Consider the following 17999-nt stretch of genomic DNA (forward strand, 5'->3'; position numbering starts at 1 on the left):
ATTACTTTTCCGTTCAATAAAAGGTTAAAATCAAACGGGCTCTCTGGACTTCGGGCTGAAACGGGCTCTCTGGATGTATATCACAATGTGTATATCATAAAACAATGTACGAATGTGTAACACAAAATGGCACAATTGAATACCGTAGTTGTAGTCAATAGCTTGTTCTTTCGTGCGGTATGAGCTACCTGGAAGTGAATGTCTGAACACGGCTCATCCATAGGCAATGATGCGAGATCGTCAACATGCCATTGACAGACAGAGACCTGCTTGCGTTCCGACAATAATCTAATTTGCTACGAAGCGGAATAAAATTACATGGAAATGCTACCTCCCAGGAGGGTACATCCACGCGAATGCGGCGTTACAAAAAACTGTCATAGTGTCGCATTCCAATCAATAGCTCTTCGTGCCATCGGACCGCCGTATCGTTGGTTGGGCACAGACTGGCATAACGTTGCACTAGCGCGATGGCTGACAAATGCGCATCACTGTTCACGTCTGCGTGCTCTCATGAATGGTAATGAGGCTGTAATGATTCGGCCCGAGATGTGGCCAAGCGTTGACAAGCGAGCTGCGCTTGTGCTTACACTTTCTGATAGAGTGGCGAAAGGAGTAATTATTATTCTACTGCGAAGGATAGATGAGTTGTGTTTCGAACTTGTTCATTTGTCAGCCTGCGGTGATTATTGAAGGATGCTGAAAGGGTGTTTTTATGATCATGATGGTTTAAGGAATATAAATGGGAACTTTATTCCAGGCTTCATTATATGTATTTTAGTGTTCTAAAGTGCATAGCGTACGCGTGTATGTATAACAAAGTGGTTAAACTGATTTCTGTTGATGAATGGCTTAAAAAACATAACATAAATTTAAATAAATGACAGTGGATAATTCATAACTTTTGATTAAAACCTATCGTTGGTTTTAATTACAAAAAAAAATAATTACAAAATCAATGAGTAGAAACAGCAACAATAAATTCGTATTACATACATCATATCGTAAGCGCGGTCCCGTGGTGTATTAACAACGGCGCCGGTCTTCACTCGACAAGACCGAGAAAAATCCCATCCATTCCTACGAAAATAAGATTAACTAAAAACTTGTGGTAATAATAAGTGGATACTAAGTCGTAAATTAAACAAAATATCGTCCCGTATATCATCAAATGAAAGCATAACATTATTTCTTTTTGTTGTTTTTGTTTGTTATAGATGAATCAACAATGCAAAGTATGTGGTGAACCAGCAGCAGGATTTCATTTTGGAGCATTTACATGCGAAGGATGCAAGGTAAAATCAATTCACGTGATAATTTTATTTAACCGTCATCATAATATCGTAATAACTATCTGTGCAAACAATTAAAATGAGTAGAACAACAGTTTTGGAGGGTAATGCCACAAACGAAGGTATTTTATAAATGTTTTAATTTTTAAAATGCAGAAAATCAGGATGCAATCAGGATTTTTTAAGTTTCTTTTCATTTATCTCCACATCGTTTTGCTTTGCAGCGAGCGGTCAGCTTGCTAATCAAATTTGCGATCAGCCGATTCTTTTTCTCGGCTATTTGTTAGTCATTTCGAATCGCTTGCTCACGCTTCGCCATGCGTTTTTAACGCTTTCGGAAACATCAAACATCACGAACTGCAATGGGTGATAAAACTCGATAAACGGCGGTATCGCTTCGGCGATGAACTGGCACCATCAGGCCTGATCAAGTTTTTCCCTGCCAGAGGACGTATAATCAATCCCTGAAATTGGTTCAATCACAGGTAGCAATCAAAATAAAAAGACTACACGCCAAAACACAAAACACCTGCAAATAAAACGGCATACCCAAATAAGTCCCGAGCAGATCAGAATTTCGGCAAAGGCTGGTCCCAGGTTCAATTGAGCTATCGCGCGAATTGCATCGCACAAATCGCACAAAAATGGTGCCGTCGCTTCGACGCCTCGAACGAATGGGATGGCAAGAAGTAGAGAAGGAGAGACCACCGCAGCAAGGAAGAACGCCGAGCTCGAAGCGCAAATCTCGTAATAAAGTTATAAATTTTTATGTTTACTCGAAAATATAACTTTATAAGGATTTATAACCTTTTTATGGCTGGAATCCAGCGAGCACCATCGGAACCTTCGGCACTAAATGGTAGACCACTATTTAGGGTATTCAGCACTTCCACTAAAAGAACACCTTTTTCACCTTCAAGACGCCATCCGGGGTGCTCAGGCGCTTTGGGGAAAACGACTATGAACAAGATGTCCATGGTAAGAAGCAAGTCGATCATCATCATCATCATCGTAGACCTGCGATTGAGCGGTTCGGTCTCAGGTCAGTTGTGCTCTCGATAATCAGCATAAAGTTGATATTGGTCAGATGCACTGGTGAGAAACAAAAGACTAGTCGTTTGCAACAATATTTGGTCGCATGGGAGCAAATTCCTTCCCCAGCATCTTGTTTGCAGAAAAGACGGATCAGGTCAAGTCGATGTCGAAGAGGAATCAGTGACGAGACTGACTGACAGGAAATGATAAAACGAAAATGAATCGATCACAAAAGTTCACCTTAACATGCCAAGCAGGTAAAACTTTAGTAGTACAATATTGCTGATTCACGGCAAACATAGGGCTCAAAACCAAACCAAACAGAACCAAACGATCGATATGCTTGCCAAATTACAGTGTCCAGCGATGTGACACATAAATACACGGCAGCATTGGCGGACTGGTTTCACATGCCATACGGACGAGCGCGATGCGGAGTGCGATAATAATTTAATAAAACTCTAAAGAAAGGTTGCGAAATCAGCACCATATCGGACACACGTCAAGTGGCCAGGGAGCTCATACAGGGAGCGCATTTCACGAGGGTAGTACGGGGTACTTAATACGCGAGATCAAGGGTCTCCAAGAACAGCTTCTTTGCGAAACGTGCCAGTTTAATAATAATAATGCCATCAGTTTTTATGAACAATCATTAGAGAGAGAGCGAGAGTCCTGAATCTCTTGAGACCCTCTCGTGGTCGGTGTGAATCGCGCGAAGGTGAAATAATTTTATAGTTATGGAAGACTTTCACGTGATGCTGGTTATAGGTCTAGTGGCCGCACCAGTATGGCATGGGCCGAATGTTTCAATCGGTTGGGACGCTCGTTCACGAAGCCCCATCCTCTGCAGTCCGGTGGCTTGTTTCAAACTGTGATATTTTGGATTCGTTATGGTTCGATCTTCGATCTACGTGAGCTTCGGTTCGATGTAGTCATGGGGAGCATAATTTCCACCTCAGGTATCCACCCCACGTTTGCATGGGTTTTGGACAAATAGTGGTATGCACGACAAGCGACACCGGTAACGGTGCGCCTGAATTCAATTCTCATGAAAAGATACGGGGTATAACACGATGAAGAAGAATAGGAAATTGCTTCATTTATGTGCTTTTCAAGTGCCGAATCGTGCAAGTGATTCATTTAATTTTACTACCTTTGCGATGGCTGTGAGCGATTGTGTAGGTTATTTAGGCTTAATTAAATATGTATGTGAATTAACAGCACGGTTTGGAGTTGTATTTTTGGCAAAGGTGTAACGAGCTAGCATGTATGTTTGAAAGTTTTGTACGAAACATCGAGGATAAAATAATCGTCAAATATTTATGGCATGGTACAGACAAAATTTTCGTAACCATTGAGTTAAAATTACATTCATCGCAACGGTATAAAATGTGATAGTAGACTATGTATCAATCAACCGTACACGTTTAAAATTAAATCTAGAACACACCAACAAATGCTTCCGGATTGAAGAAGGTGCTATTTGGACAGCTTCAGCAACAGGTACACATTCAACCACTCATCACTGAACAGGAATTTAATTGCTCAATTAGGGAGTCAAGGAGCGGTTTCAACAGGAAACTAGTGCGGCTCCTCAGTGTTGGCCAACCTGTCAAATTTTATTGCTGTTCTAATACCGTTGTTTCGTTTGCAAAAGCATAACGAACCATTCAGTCCTACTTAAAGGCAGTGAAAAAAAAATCACGGTAATGTAGTTCGGTTCCAATTGCCAACCTCCGAGTACTTGTAACATCATCTTGACTTATTCAAGGTAAACAAATGGTCATCTTCTCTACGCTGACGGACGGACGAGTAACAATAAAAAAGGAAACTAGTTCGATAAACAGCAACTGCTCGCATATGGGCAGGGTGGCATGAAGGTGAAGAATTGTACACAACAGCAAGAGACCCCCGAAATTGGTGGTCCTGTGTTGACCGATTTGCATAGCCTAGTGTGAGCTCATCGCCAACGTGGAAGTACGTACTGGTTCGAAACTGTTTGATTGATGATGTTTTTGATCCAATTTATGGTCGAACAAATTACACTTTGACCACGCAATTGTTGGCAGCGGGAAGAACAGTGCCGGCGGACCTTTCTTCAGCATACGCCGCACCGCGGCACATTGTGGCACGGCAAAGGTTGCGAAGTGTTTAACCCAGGGTCGATCGGACTAAAATAGTGGTGTCTACTTAGGCTTCCGCAATGGTTGCGTGACGCAGCATACGGAATCAGCGTGAAGGTGTGCTTTTTGTAGCATTTGATCAATTTTGTGTGAACAGTCGGGTCATTAAATCAAGCGGTGCAACCGATTGATCGACAATGGCGGTATTTCTGATACCGATGGTTTTTTTTCGTGAACACAAAACTAGAAGCGCAGTAGAAAGCCTGCTCGTTTGATAAGCAAGAGTTTTTTTTTGTTTTAAGTTTGAGTTTTTAAATATGATGCTGATTTTAACGATTTTAATGTTTCAGAATTACTCTGAGAAACAAAGAACCTTGTTCATATCGATTGAGTATAACTGGTACGGAGAGTGCGTAAGGAAACATATTCTACAAACTTGCATTAATCATGTTGCTTTTTGTTGGGGTGATTGGATAAATATGTTTTTCAATTTTAGTATTCAGTTCATTTTTGAAAAATACAAACCTTGCTTTCTCTAGTTTTTTAGCCCACCTAGAGCGTTTAATTAGGCGTTAGACATTCCACGACTCGAAACACGATGCGATAGTCAACTACAAAAGGTAGCATACGTTAGCGTTAGTATTCTGTGTTTTTTTGTTTGGTTTAATGATTTATGAGCGAAATTTTATTGATCATTTGACGCTCAGGAAGATCACGGAACCGAGCTACGTCAAATTATCTTACGGGCTACCGTTCGAAATGGTGTGCTTTGTAGTTCATAATCCCTTGAACCGCTGTACGAATGTGATGTTTGCTTTGGCTCATGGTGTAAATTATTGTTTTCCTTATTGTGATTAATGACGCTTCCGAAAACTCCGTTAATTTGACGGTTACATATACTTGCAAAAGGTAACATTTTTACCATACTTTTTAATTAAAATAAGTGGAAGTGTGAAATAATATTACATTTATTAATATTTTAATTACATGAAACGATCACATTACGTATTACTTAAAAGCTGTTATAAAAACTGAAATCAAAACAACAGATTTAGATTATTTTCTTTCGATCTCATTGCTTACCATTTAACTCAAACTGCAATAAGTGTGACGATCTTGTTGATGAGTTTGATATTGTAAGTAACGCTACAACGCTTGAACTGTATGTATTCCTTCCATCCGCTAGATCAATCGATCCAGTTTTAAATGGAGTAGGAGGTACGATTACGGTTCCTGAACAGCGACTACTAGCGTCAGAAATCTATCGATCTGCAGTGCAGTGAACGTCGTCGAGCGTCCCTCGGAGAGACTTGACTCGACCATCCACCGTGCAGGTGGAGGTGAATTGAAGGCTCTTGAAAGGCTGAAGAGGAAATGAGAGGCTTTCATGATCTTGTTTCGTCCATCACCGTATGCTGCACGGAGGCTGGTGCGATCAAATCCAAGGAGGTTAGTAGAAGTCAAATCAGAGCTTCTCCCGCTGCTGTTACGGGCCGACTGTTGTTTCGATTTAGTACTTCAGACCGATCGCAAATTGACGTGAGAACCTTGCTCTTGAGCTGATTTACCGATCTGCCGTGTTTGTTGCGACGATGATGGTGATCTTCGCGATGGCATTGGAGGCTCGACACAAGTGTTCTGATTTCGAAAGGTTAGTGTGTTTTTATGACGTAGCCAAGTGAAGGCAGATCAGTTTGTCGATTCGGAACAAGATCGTACGTTAATCGTCTTTGCCAACGTTGCCCAACATCCGTTCCCATTATTACTAGAGGTGTGTTTGAGTTTAGTTAATGTTAGTGACGCTTTCTTTTATTTAAATTGCATTACGACGATAGATTGAATGTGGAGTTTCCAGCAACGTATGAAGCAACGCAAAGTTTTAGAGTTTTAGTTCGGTAAAGTTTGTACTGTTTTGCATCCGAGCACAATGGTTGTATAACGGTAACGGTAACTCACATTTTTACGAAAACCAACGATTGGCTTATGCGTACTACTATAACTTTACTATTTTAAGTATAGTTTACATTGGTCTCAAGTTGCAATACTCATTGTAAATGATGAACCGAAAGATGTTTACTTATGGTAAATGTAGCAGTATGGTAAATGTAGTAGTAAAAACGCAATTCGAATAGCCATTTATATGAGAAAATGACCTAAAAATGGAAAATTGTTCGTGTTATTTATGGTACGGAAGTTAAACGGGAAACACAATCATCCCGTATGAGCCTGTCAGACAGTTGTTTTGGTCAAATATGTGGAAAACATTCTGGATTTCTAAATTCCATCATGCTGCTAAGAGAGCAGACTTTGCAGTAAGACTTGTATCCCAAATTGATACAATTTGTAGACAACCGGATGCATCAACAAACCCGTTTTGCGCTCAAACCGGGCGCCAGTTTCGCTCTCAGCCCAGCTCAACCGAATCGTATCGGTAATTGTTGAATAATGGGTAAAATTAGAGTAATGATCATTATTGATGAGGTTAACGTTAATTTCACTTTTGATTGCAGCTTCCCCGGTCACCGGCATTCATCTATTTTCTGCGGAAGATTCCACATTCCCCACATCGCCCAGATGTGGTACAAGGGCCCTGGGGTTTTTCGGGTAGCTTGGCTTGTAAAATTATACCCGTTTTAGTAAGTTACAACCACAATAGCAACAACAGCAGCAGTTGCAACAACACCAATAGAAACTGTTGCTGCAAATAGCTGTGTACGATGATTATGAACGTTTTTCTGCAGCCAAATATATTGCAGGAAAATGTCGCAACCTTAGCTACCCAACATGATCCAATCGGTTGTCTCAGCGACAGATTGACCAAGGCGCATGCCTTGGTGCTGCTTTTTTATCCACCTGCTGTCTAATGGATCCCGCCTCACTAGTGCTTCGTTACAACTAAAATGAAGCAGATCATTGAAGCGGACTCTCTCGGGGCAAACGCATCACTTTCCAAATTCATCACAATGGTGTACTTGCCATAAAAACATACAGGCTTACTCAGATTGCGGTACGTTGTAGATATACTGGGGTAAAGAGTACACCTATACAAATTGCATTTGATTCAGTTTCATCAAAAATTCAAAACAGACATAATTTATCAAAATTTAGGTTAAGACAATCTTGGATTTGCCTCCCTGATGTACGTAAGTTGGACACACGGGTTATAAACTGTACGAAAAACGGAATGGGTGGGATGGAGATGTGTGATCGGCATGATGCTACAAATTAAATTAGATGAAAAGGCCAAACGCTCATTAATCATCGTCTGTGCATACAGTAGCAAGTAGTGCATGGCACGATGAAAAACTAAAAATCTGCTTCATATCGCTTAACCAGTCGTTTCGGATGCCCCATTGATGAGAGAGCGTCTGGTAAGCGAGAGTAAAAGTATGGCTCTTCATGGTGCCGGTAACTTTTGTTTGCCTAAAAGCGCCAGTTAACAAGTGCTGCTGTAACCGTACGTTTATGATCCGTTTTATGCAAGCCTTTATCGTTGTAATAAACGATTTTGGTTAAAAAGCAATGTTCGTAGCAAATATGACACACCCGTATAATAAACGTTTAGTCTACGTGAGCTTAACAACAAAAACAGTTTTTAAGCAAAATAGGTTTGAGGTATTAATAAAGCGTCATTTCATTTCCTTCATGAAGTCATGCATTAAAATGCATGTTACCTCATTAACCGCACTTCTTTCTTTTAGTTAGCAAGATTATTTTATGCATTGGATTGTTTCAATAGCTTTTTCGTATTCTTTATCGGTACAATAACCACATGAGATTTGCCCTGCCATTTTTGGCTTTCTTTGACTTTATTTTTACGCGTAACTGATAGTCAGTCTTGCGCACGAGAATACAGTCCTACCTTCCAATCGCTAAAAAACCTTATAAATCATAAATATTTGACAATATTCAAATAACTTTTGACTGCTTGTCACATCCTTTTCAGCGTGATTACAAATTACGAGCAGGATAGTTAGATTACAAAGCAGTTATTAAAATTGTTTTACTTTTTCTCGTGACGAACAAAATGTTGCATACAAAGTGTTGCTATAAACAAACTATACCCGTGCGATCCTAAAAGCCCAGAAGAGGAGAGGTTAATTGAATAATAAATTAATATCTCTTAACACTATCGTTCGGTTGTAATCTGTAACAGGTACATTATGTATACTGGGAGGCGTCCTCGGCGCGCTAGATAAGTTTCAGCCGTAGCCCGACACCGGCACAATCCAATGCCCAGTGGTTTGCGTGCCACGATGGTAGAAGATAGCACCAAAGTATAATCGTCGCTTTAACGCAGCGATATGGGCAGTGTAGTAGGAATGCCGAGAAATGCTAATGGAACTGCCCACGGCTCCTCTTACGAGTTGCTTGTTCATGACTCCTGGTTCCTGAATCCTGACATCAAGTCCACCGGCGGCCCTCATTCACAGAGGTGTTATCTGCTGCACTTAACGAGAATAAATTGTACACAGCTGCTTCACGCTTTGCTCTGTAAATCAACTGGAGAAGAAGTTGTATGAACGCTTGTTCAAACAAATTGATAGCTGATAGCGCCGAGCGATAACGTGAAAGTAGATCGATTCATAGCCTCGAGCTCCATTCACAGGTGTATTCCGTTGTTGTGCTGCTAGTTAGCAGATCAAAGATCGTGTTAAAGATTGACGCCACTAGAAAAAACATTGATGTTTTGTGAAAAATAGTATTCTAATTCAGTGCGCAGTACGATCTTTTCAGATTGATCTTTTTTATTGTCTCATTTTTTTGTGTTATTTCAAACACATGTTGTGTGAACCATGTGATACAGTTGGATCACGGTTCAATAAACACGGACAAAATTAAGATTCAAATGATTCTCTATTTCTTTGGATATATAAATTGTGGATGAACAGGAATTAAATCGAATCTTATACATATCCACCTTGAACGCAAAAGTAAGCTGAGAATACCTAACATTATTTAGCAGGTGATGGCGGCACTTGCGCCGGATCAATTAACCTCTTTGCGAACTTCTTTGTCCGGGCGTAGTAGGTAACGGCTTCAGTATAAGTGAGAGCGATGAAGCCATACTTGCAAGGCGCGACTCCATGTTCATGTCATGACAGACCATAAATCACATTCGCTATTCCATGGGTCAGTTAGGTTTCTAGTCAACTGATTCGGTCAGGTTCCATCCATATTCTGAGTCCATCTTAATACAATGTGTTGTGTAGCACAAATTGGCACTATACCATTATTGCCCTCCCGATCACTGGTGTGCAGGGCAAGGCTGCAGGCTTCAACTCGTTGGCGGTGAAGTCTAGTTTTGGATCAGAAAAGGCAGCTGCTAATCAGTGGCATGGAATAGATGTTTATAAATAATCTTTTATTGCATCGTAAAATGTGTACTTTCCAGCACATTTTATGCGTGATCTCTGGGACAAATAAAACCAATCAATGGGAACAGTTGGCTGAGCGTTTTGAGAGCAATGTCCTCCCTCCCGATAGAGACTACATACTTCACCACATCCCGAGCAACAGGAGTTGGTGGTGGCTCATCGTAGGGCTGTTTAAGAACTCTTGGTACGCACAGTAAAAGAAGCGAATGTAATTGAAAAGAGCGATCGCCTGCGCTGCTTCCGTGAAGGAAATGTGACTTTTCAGGAGGTCCGACAGGTTGAAATCGCACTAAAAGTCGTTCAATGGCAACGAACGACCATTTGTTTCATCCTTAGGTCTTGATCTTCTGCGGCTCGGAAGGATTGGAACTTATGCGATGCATTGCGGTACTGTTTTAATTTTATCGATTATACCCATTTTATAGCACTTGTAACCTTCCTGTTCCCAGCGAACCGGGACTTGGTCGGAGCCGAAAGCAATAAAAGAAACTCTTAATTTAATTGATCTGCTTTGCTATACAGCACATAGATCGCCCGATCGCATCGTACTGGCCCACCGTGCGTTCGAAAGCGTCATAGCAGCCACACCACCGGTAACTTACTGTTTCCTGGCAGCTTCGCTACTCGTCTGAAGCAACGGTTTTCGACGTGTTTCACAAAGACCTTTCGCCAAGCTGGGTGCCAACGTGCAGAAAGCGCGAGCAGCGCGACAGGTCGATTGCTGGTCGATGCAAGCCCGTTGACAGAAATATAATTGTTCGTGATCATCTTCACTGTGCACTCGGCGGCGAGGGCCGGAATTCCCAGGTTACTTATGCGATGACTTTTTCTGCTTCGTAACGACGTACGACTCTCTTTTAATATTAATAGTCTAGTTAACAAGTCGTATGTACATTATGAGACTCTGCGTCCTGGAGCATTACCGGATTTTGCGTTTGCTCTGCTGGGATAATGTTATTTCGAAACATGGCATACTGCCAATACATCGCATTTGAGAGGCAATTTTGTAATCGTTAGGGGCGACAGTTTATAGAGCAGAACCACATATCGGTTTAGTTTTATTTTATGAACAATTCCAAGTTTCTGTTTCTTGTTGACTATGCGGTTTTAACCTAAATCCGGTTATATTGTTTATAAATTTTCATTAATGATCACTATTTGAAAATGTTGAAGAAATCTAGAAGCTATGTGTTTTTCCACAGATATGAAGTAAAATAAGAGTATTGATAATGCTTATCTTATTCCCAGAGGTTGCAGATAATTATCACACACAATGAGGCTCGCGTTGCTAAGCAGTCGTTTTTCTTGTGCCGGGATGTAATCGTGCTATCAACTACGTGACGCTCACTTATTGAAGCGCTCTAGCTGACCTTCGCTTATCGCCTGTGTGGTATTTTGAATTTTTACGAGCCATCATTAAGCTTAAAGATTATCGAAAATTAGTGCCCACCGCGTTATACTCTTCGGGCAAGCGAGGAAACGAACAGGAGAATGGTTTAAAATAGCAGAAAATATCGAAAGGCAAAAAAGCCGACCATCTCTACTTCGTGGACAGAGAAGTGTGCGTTTGGCGAATGGGTTCGTGAGGAAAGTAAGTGGACGCGAAGTCACTGCTGGTGGGATTCCAAAAGACGATCCCAAAAATCGCGAAGACGACGCTCCCGAACCCCCAACAGACGGATGCTGAAATTGAAATTTTTACGATCCAATTGAGAGCACTCTTAAAAACCAATTCTCATTCACCGAAATGGGCCGCCCGGTGATCGCAATGAAACGCACGAACGTAGGCAGGTGGCAATACCAACGCAACGTTGACGGACGCGGAGAAGCAGGAAATCACAAAATCATGCTGCTTAATTGTGCTGCCTCATGCTAATGCTTCTGTGTCGCACTTCCCTGTTTCGCTATCCCGTGCATACCGCTAGTGATCGTATCAATCGTCAACGCTGGTTCTCTTGTAATGTTGAAACGTACATCGACAATCTTTCGAATGGACAAGTGCGAATTTTATCTTTTGCAAGATCTGTTTTCCCACCAATTTGGCATCGGCAAACAAAAATCAACGCAAATCACCTATATGAACCCAAAACGCGTCATCAAAATGCAATCGTCATCATCGGCGCAGGAAGATTCAGGAAAGGCGTTCGATATCGCAATATCCCGTAATGCACGCTTGGTTATAAACGGTGGTTATAAACGTAACATGAGAAATACACAGAATGCGGTCTTTGGGTATAAATGTTTCTTTGTATAATTTCAGCAGATGTTACATTTAATATACATCTTAAAGCAAATTGCATTACTTAAGGTTATTAAATTCGTCAAATTTGTGAACGTTGGTTGGAAAACATTGAACATCGTATTTATGATGCTCAGGCAGTAATTGAAAAAAGCAATGGTTTCATAACATGATAATGAAAAGTTTGAATTGTGGAACCTAATATTAATACGGATTATATCTGGAGCGAGATTACCAACAGATAAAAGAACAGAATAGAATAGAATAGAACTTATTAGGTAATGGTAACCTTGGGTAAAGTAAGAGAAAATCTTTTGTTCATCACCGTGGAATATTATAGGGATGAAATCGGATTTATTTTTCCATTTCTTATTTCTTTTAATATTCGTGATAAAATAGGGTTTTTATACAAAAACAAAATCATTAAACATTTGCATTTCTATCGCTATTCAGCGAGTTTTCAAATCAGCAGCTCTTGAAAATGTTAAAGAAAGTGATACTGTCTAGATCGTCTTAAGATCCGGTAGTAACGGTTAGCGGGCGAAGGCTAACGTTAGTTGTACCCTTACTGAATATCATGCTTTGCCGTTTCATAGTGAGCTCGGAACGGGAAAAGTGAGGTAAACTTTACTGTCCAATCAAAGGTACTGCCCTGTAGGAGTACAAGCTTTGCTTGAGTTGACAACTGTGAACGATTTGAAACAGTTAGTGGTCGATACAGCCAGATCCTGTCACCACATCCGCTGCGATTCGATTTGTTATATTTTTTTTTACGAAAACGTTGTCACTGAGTTTATCTTTTCTCGGATTATCTATGGAATCTATCACTTTCTTTGGGCACCCCAAACACCCAGAAAGACGCAACGTGTGGTCTTGTTTCATCAGTAACCTGTTGGACGAGATCATTAGACGCGTTAGGGAGAAAGGTTTTCAAAGGTTTACACACAGGGTGGGTATCCAGACAAGCGCAGGCAAGCAAGCTTTACTTCGGATCGTTAATCTAGTGTGAAATTTGATTATATGGTATCATATGAAACCAGAAAACTTGAAGACTCATTGCTTCATGAGCTTCTAAGTCAATGGGTCTACAAAATTTCATGATAGCCTCAATGTGACTTTATTCCGTTTCTTTGACTTTCATGGACTTATTTTGAATTAATTCTTGAATTTTGAATTCAAAACATAATGTGTCAACGTGAATAGTGTTTGACAGATTGAGTTTGATACAACAACATATTATGAATACAGCTACAATAGTGAAATACGAATCATACACATACATTACACTTCAGAAGTTGTATACGTGAATTGATTTGAAAAACATTGTCTAATGTATGTAAAGTAATATATGCTTTCTAGCTTCTTGCACCCGTACTATTAATGTACATACACACGTTTAAGTTTTTTAACGTTCACTTTCTTCGTGATGCAAACCTGTCAATCAACTTACAATACTAAATTCTCCATGAAGTTGATCGAATCATCACCAACGCTGCCAAAGGTAGCAATGATTAAGTTTGAAGGAGTTACCATCTAGAAAAAAAGTGTAAGGCAGTGTAGAGGCCCATGAATAATATGGATAAAAATCACTTATGAATAGCTTCTTAGAGTACGACAAGGAATCCATTTGGGAACAGTATGTACGCAGGTGCAGAATTTCAAATAAACACCATCTTTCATGAATACTCTGACTGACCGTTTACAACCCGAAATCTCAAGTGGTTGCAAGCAATTGGAAATCGTGTTGATGTCGAAGATGTCTAGCTGTCACCCGGGCGCTGACGAGTTCCTTTTTGCCTCACTGCCTAAAAACGCAAACCACGCTTCCCAATGACCGGTGGCTGACACTGATGATAATAAGCTGATGTTTCAATCAGTTCGCAGCTTCAACGAAGATGTTTCGAACAACGGCGAAGCTTTAGATATTTTGGGGATTTTTTCTGCTCTGGCCTACTTCACTAGCTCGGGAAGATGCTTTTCTACGCCCCGGGCGATCAAGCGGTTGGCGTGTTTTCGAAAATTTCTCACGCTTCGAAAACACCCCGGCAGCGCTTGGGCAATCAAATCGGAGTGTCCACACTTTTTCTGGTACTGTTCTCTCCTGGTCCTAAGATCGTGGTGTGATGTTATGGAGTCCCTTTTCGAAATGGCAGTGTTCCGCCAATTTCGTTGTGATGAAGGCGAAAAGTAGGAACCGGTGGTAAAACCCCTCCGAGGGTGGTAAACCCCTCCCCTTGTGTTTTATGGCCAATTTGCTAGATTTATGATTCGTGATGGAATGCCACGAATAGTATAGCAGTCACTCGTAAAAGGAGACCAGTGCACACATCACCTCAAAAAGTGAGGTGGCGAAACATGATGAATATCCCAAGTGTCCTGCGCGATTTAGGCACTGGCAGCACGCGACATTGATGCCTAAAGCAAAAAGGAACGAACAAGTCGATACGAAAACGGAAAGCGGGTCTTACGTCAATGTTTCTAGTGATGGGTATGATTTTACGAACAGTGCTAAAGATAATCGCAATTCAATTCAATTTCATAGCTACCATTAATGATTTGATGTACAACAATTGTATCAATTGTAGTAGCTGATAGGGGAACACGTTTCGCTTGCTTGATCATTGACCTGAAGCACACTGCATCTTCATAACCGATGACACTTCACCTTTTATAGCATCCGGATTGTGATCATGATCTTCGGCTAGTTAATGAGAAAGGCTAACCGCTAACACGAAAACAGATGAGACAATCCTCAAACCGGATAATCACAATCGAATATTGCCTTATGTTCCAGTATCAATTTTGCTCATTGTGAAGGTTGTAGTCTCAACGAGTGCGCATCTTCGCCACTGAAGGTGCCTAAAAGAGCACGGCTCTAAATACCGTTCACCTGGCTCGTAACCAGTAGAATAATGATCGCCAATGCCAAGTGGGCCGTGAGTTCTGGGTGAATATATGTGTATGTAGTTCCACGCGTCCTTGATATTGCCATCTTTGCTAGTAGTGGGAGAAGATCAACCAGTCGTTACAAAAGCTACAAGCATCATCATACCGTACCTGATCGCAACTGATTAACAAGTAAGTTGTGCGGATCTCTTTGGTTGGAAACAGGAAACACTGCATGGAATGTGCATGGTAAAACGACGGCGGCAAGGTACACAATCATCTTTGTCATTATCATCATCATCGTCACCTGATGAATATGGGGATGATCTAGGTACTGAACGCTTTATGAACCAGCTATTCCGTTGAATTGTTGTTACACTTTCAAACATATGATATTCCGTCGGTGTGAGTCGTGAGGGAAACGATTTCGTTGAGCGCTTCTAAGCTGAACTTTATCCACAGCAAACTTTAGACCATTAGGCGATATTTACGATCGTGTCACCTTTGATAGGGATGAATGAAAAGTAAGGGAGAAATTATTATTAGTAGTTGTTCAATGATTTTTGTACCGGACTCTACATTTAAAATTACTTCATACAAATAACAATGAACTGTTCAAATAATTTAGATTCAATTTTGTTATGAAACGAAAAAATGGTTTTGTGACGGAATATTTAAGATCAATATAAAGATAAAGACGATTCAGTTTCTACGGGATTAAATTGAAACATCAACCAGTACTTCATTGATTACCATGATGGCTATCGACTCCCCAGTGTGTCGAAAGTAATGGAGATGCACCGCGTAATGTAGCATACTGAGATGCGTTTGGATCAATAAAAACAGGTTGCAAACAACTTCTACTGCATATCGGTATTTTAAACTAGTTCAATGTACCAGACACATAGGGTGAATACAATTTCCAGCTACCCTGCCTACTCGTTGATAAAATATTGATGAAGTGTTCAAAAATAACTAGATGGGGATGCGGATGAGGTTGCACTCGTGACTATCGCTAGTATGCAAACCACAATTTGGACAAGATCGGAATGAAACGATGATAGTGCATAATTGTAGGGAACCTCTTGACACGAGCGAGAATATGCCTGGAGCTACCAGATGGATGCAGTTGAAAGATTTATCATTTCGCCGACGGGTAGCACAAGGACGTATCCTTGGGAACCATCAGTAGAAACCAATGGAACCCGCATGATAGCTGTCGATCTTGCTGATCGCGGTTGTAGTGTGATGTGGCCTTCGAGATCGGGAGAATGTTGCAAAGTAGCAGGATAGATAAAATAGCGTAGATAAGATTAATGTTTTGCTCAAACCACTTAATGATTTCGTCATATCTTGACGTTTGCTGCGATACAAAGTTGATAGCGCAGGCTGTCATAGGAACGCGTTGCGAATGTTCTTTTTCTACTGCAGTTCATTTTCTACTGTTCGCATCCCAAGCGCTAAAATAAATGTGCATATTAACGATCATCTTACTAATGCTGTTGTATTCAATAATAGATTATCTAAATTTGATGATGTTTTCTTTAATTTTTTTCCAGTCCTTCTTCGGTCGAACGTACAACAACTTGTCATCGATATCGGAATGCAAAAACAACGGAGAATGTGTCATCAACAAGAAAAACCGAACTGCATGTAAGGCGTGCCGGTTGCGAAAGTGTCTAGTGGTCGGAATGTCCAAGAGTGGCTCTCGTTACGGCCGGCGTTCGAACTGGTTCAAAATTCATTGTTTGCTACAAGAGCAACAGCAACAACAGCAGCAACAAAAGGCTTGTCACAACAACAACAACAACAACAACAATAATAATAATAATGCTACCATAAATAACATAAGCAACGAAAATAGTAGCAATAGTACCAGTTCTCCGGGGTTGTCGATCTCAAATGGCTTTCTTCCGAGTAGTTTTATATCGAACCTTTGTAACAACAACAACAACAACAACAACAACAACAACAACAACAACAACAACAACAACAACAGCAGTGTGAACAATAACAATAATAACAACAGTATACACAAAAATAATAATACGATTAAAAAGAGCTTGAAGCGTGCAAGTACCCCTAGTGATTCGGGTGCATCGTCTGCCGACTTGGATGAGGGTGGAGGAGGTGGTGGATGTGGCGATGGAAGCAGTTCGTATAAGGAGCAACTTGTTGGCAGTGGAATTATGGAAAACGGATTTAAAACGCCAGACCACGTGGAGGTTAACTTGTCTAAGCTACCGTTAAAAATCTCCCGTACTCCACCTTCATCATCCCTCCAGGCACTCGCCGAGACGTATCGTCCTGCGCTACTGGACCGCATGTCACCATATTTACCTGCAGTATCGTTTCGAACCGATGGATCTCCCTTCTTTCCAGTGGCTTTTTCATTCCCACCCGTATCGCTGTCCATGCTTTCCTCCGGGCATGCCGGGGTTCAGCTATGTAAGCGGGACGAGCAGAGCGAACCCATTGACCTGTCCATGAAGTCTTCTAAGTCATCATCTAGATCCTCATCTGAATCTCCCCGACGAATACGCGATAGTTCACCACTACTGCCCGATCCCAGTGAACCGAACGACCAAACCGCATCGACGGCCATCGCTAACAAGACAGTTCCTCTCGATCTTTCAACGTTTGTGCGTAGCAATAGCCTACCAGGGTGAACTACATGCACGTTTTACTATGAAACAAAACTGTGTAAACATTTGCGGAGTAACATTTCGTAACTGTTTGAAATCCTCGCAAACAGTAAGAGAACAATATACGATGGATGTCTGCAACGTAACGTAATGTAACGCAGCACAGAAACATCTAACAGTCACGTGAGATTGACTATAAGCAGTCAGTAAGGGACAATTTTGCCAGTTATGTTAACTTCCCTTTCCTAAATGTTACTACCAACCATGTCAAATTGAAACATTCTGAAATATTATATTGGTCAAGTAAGCAAATGGTCGATATTTCGTATTACTGTTTTGCGTATTAGAGCAAGTGTACATACAATTCGTATTAGGTAACAATTAAGTCGAATTAGTTCACA

General features: G+C 40.9%; 1 protein-coding gene across 1 annotated transcript; it reads left to right on the top strand.

Moving 5' to 3' along the window:
* The first annotated feature begins 1217 nt into the window (after positions 1–1217).
* Positions 1218–17622, top strand: LOC128719170 (protein embryonic gonad). The gene is made up of 2 exons (XM_053812793.1): positions 1218–1295; positions 16513–17622. The coding sequence occupies exons 1-2, from the start codon at positions 1218–1220 to the stop codon at positions 17620–17622; spliced, it is 1188 nt and encodes a 395-aa protein (XP_053668768.1).
* The last annotated feature ends 377 nt before the right edge of the window (positions 17623–17999 follow it).

Source organism: Anopheles marshallii, chromosome 2 (genome assembly GCF_943734725.1).
Source record: "Anopheles marshallii chromosome 2, idAnoMarsDA_429_01, whole genome shotgun sequence".
Lineage (NCBI taxonomy): Eukaryota > Metazoa > Arthropoda > Insecta > Diptera > Culicidae > Anopheles > Anopheles marshallii.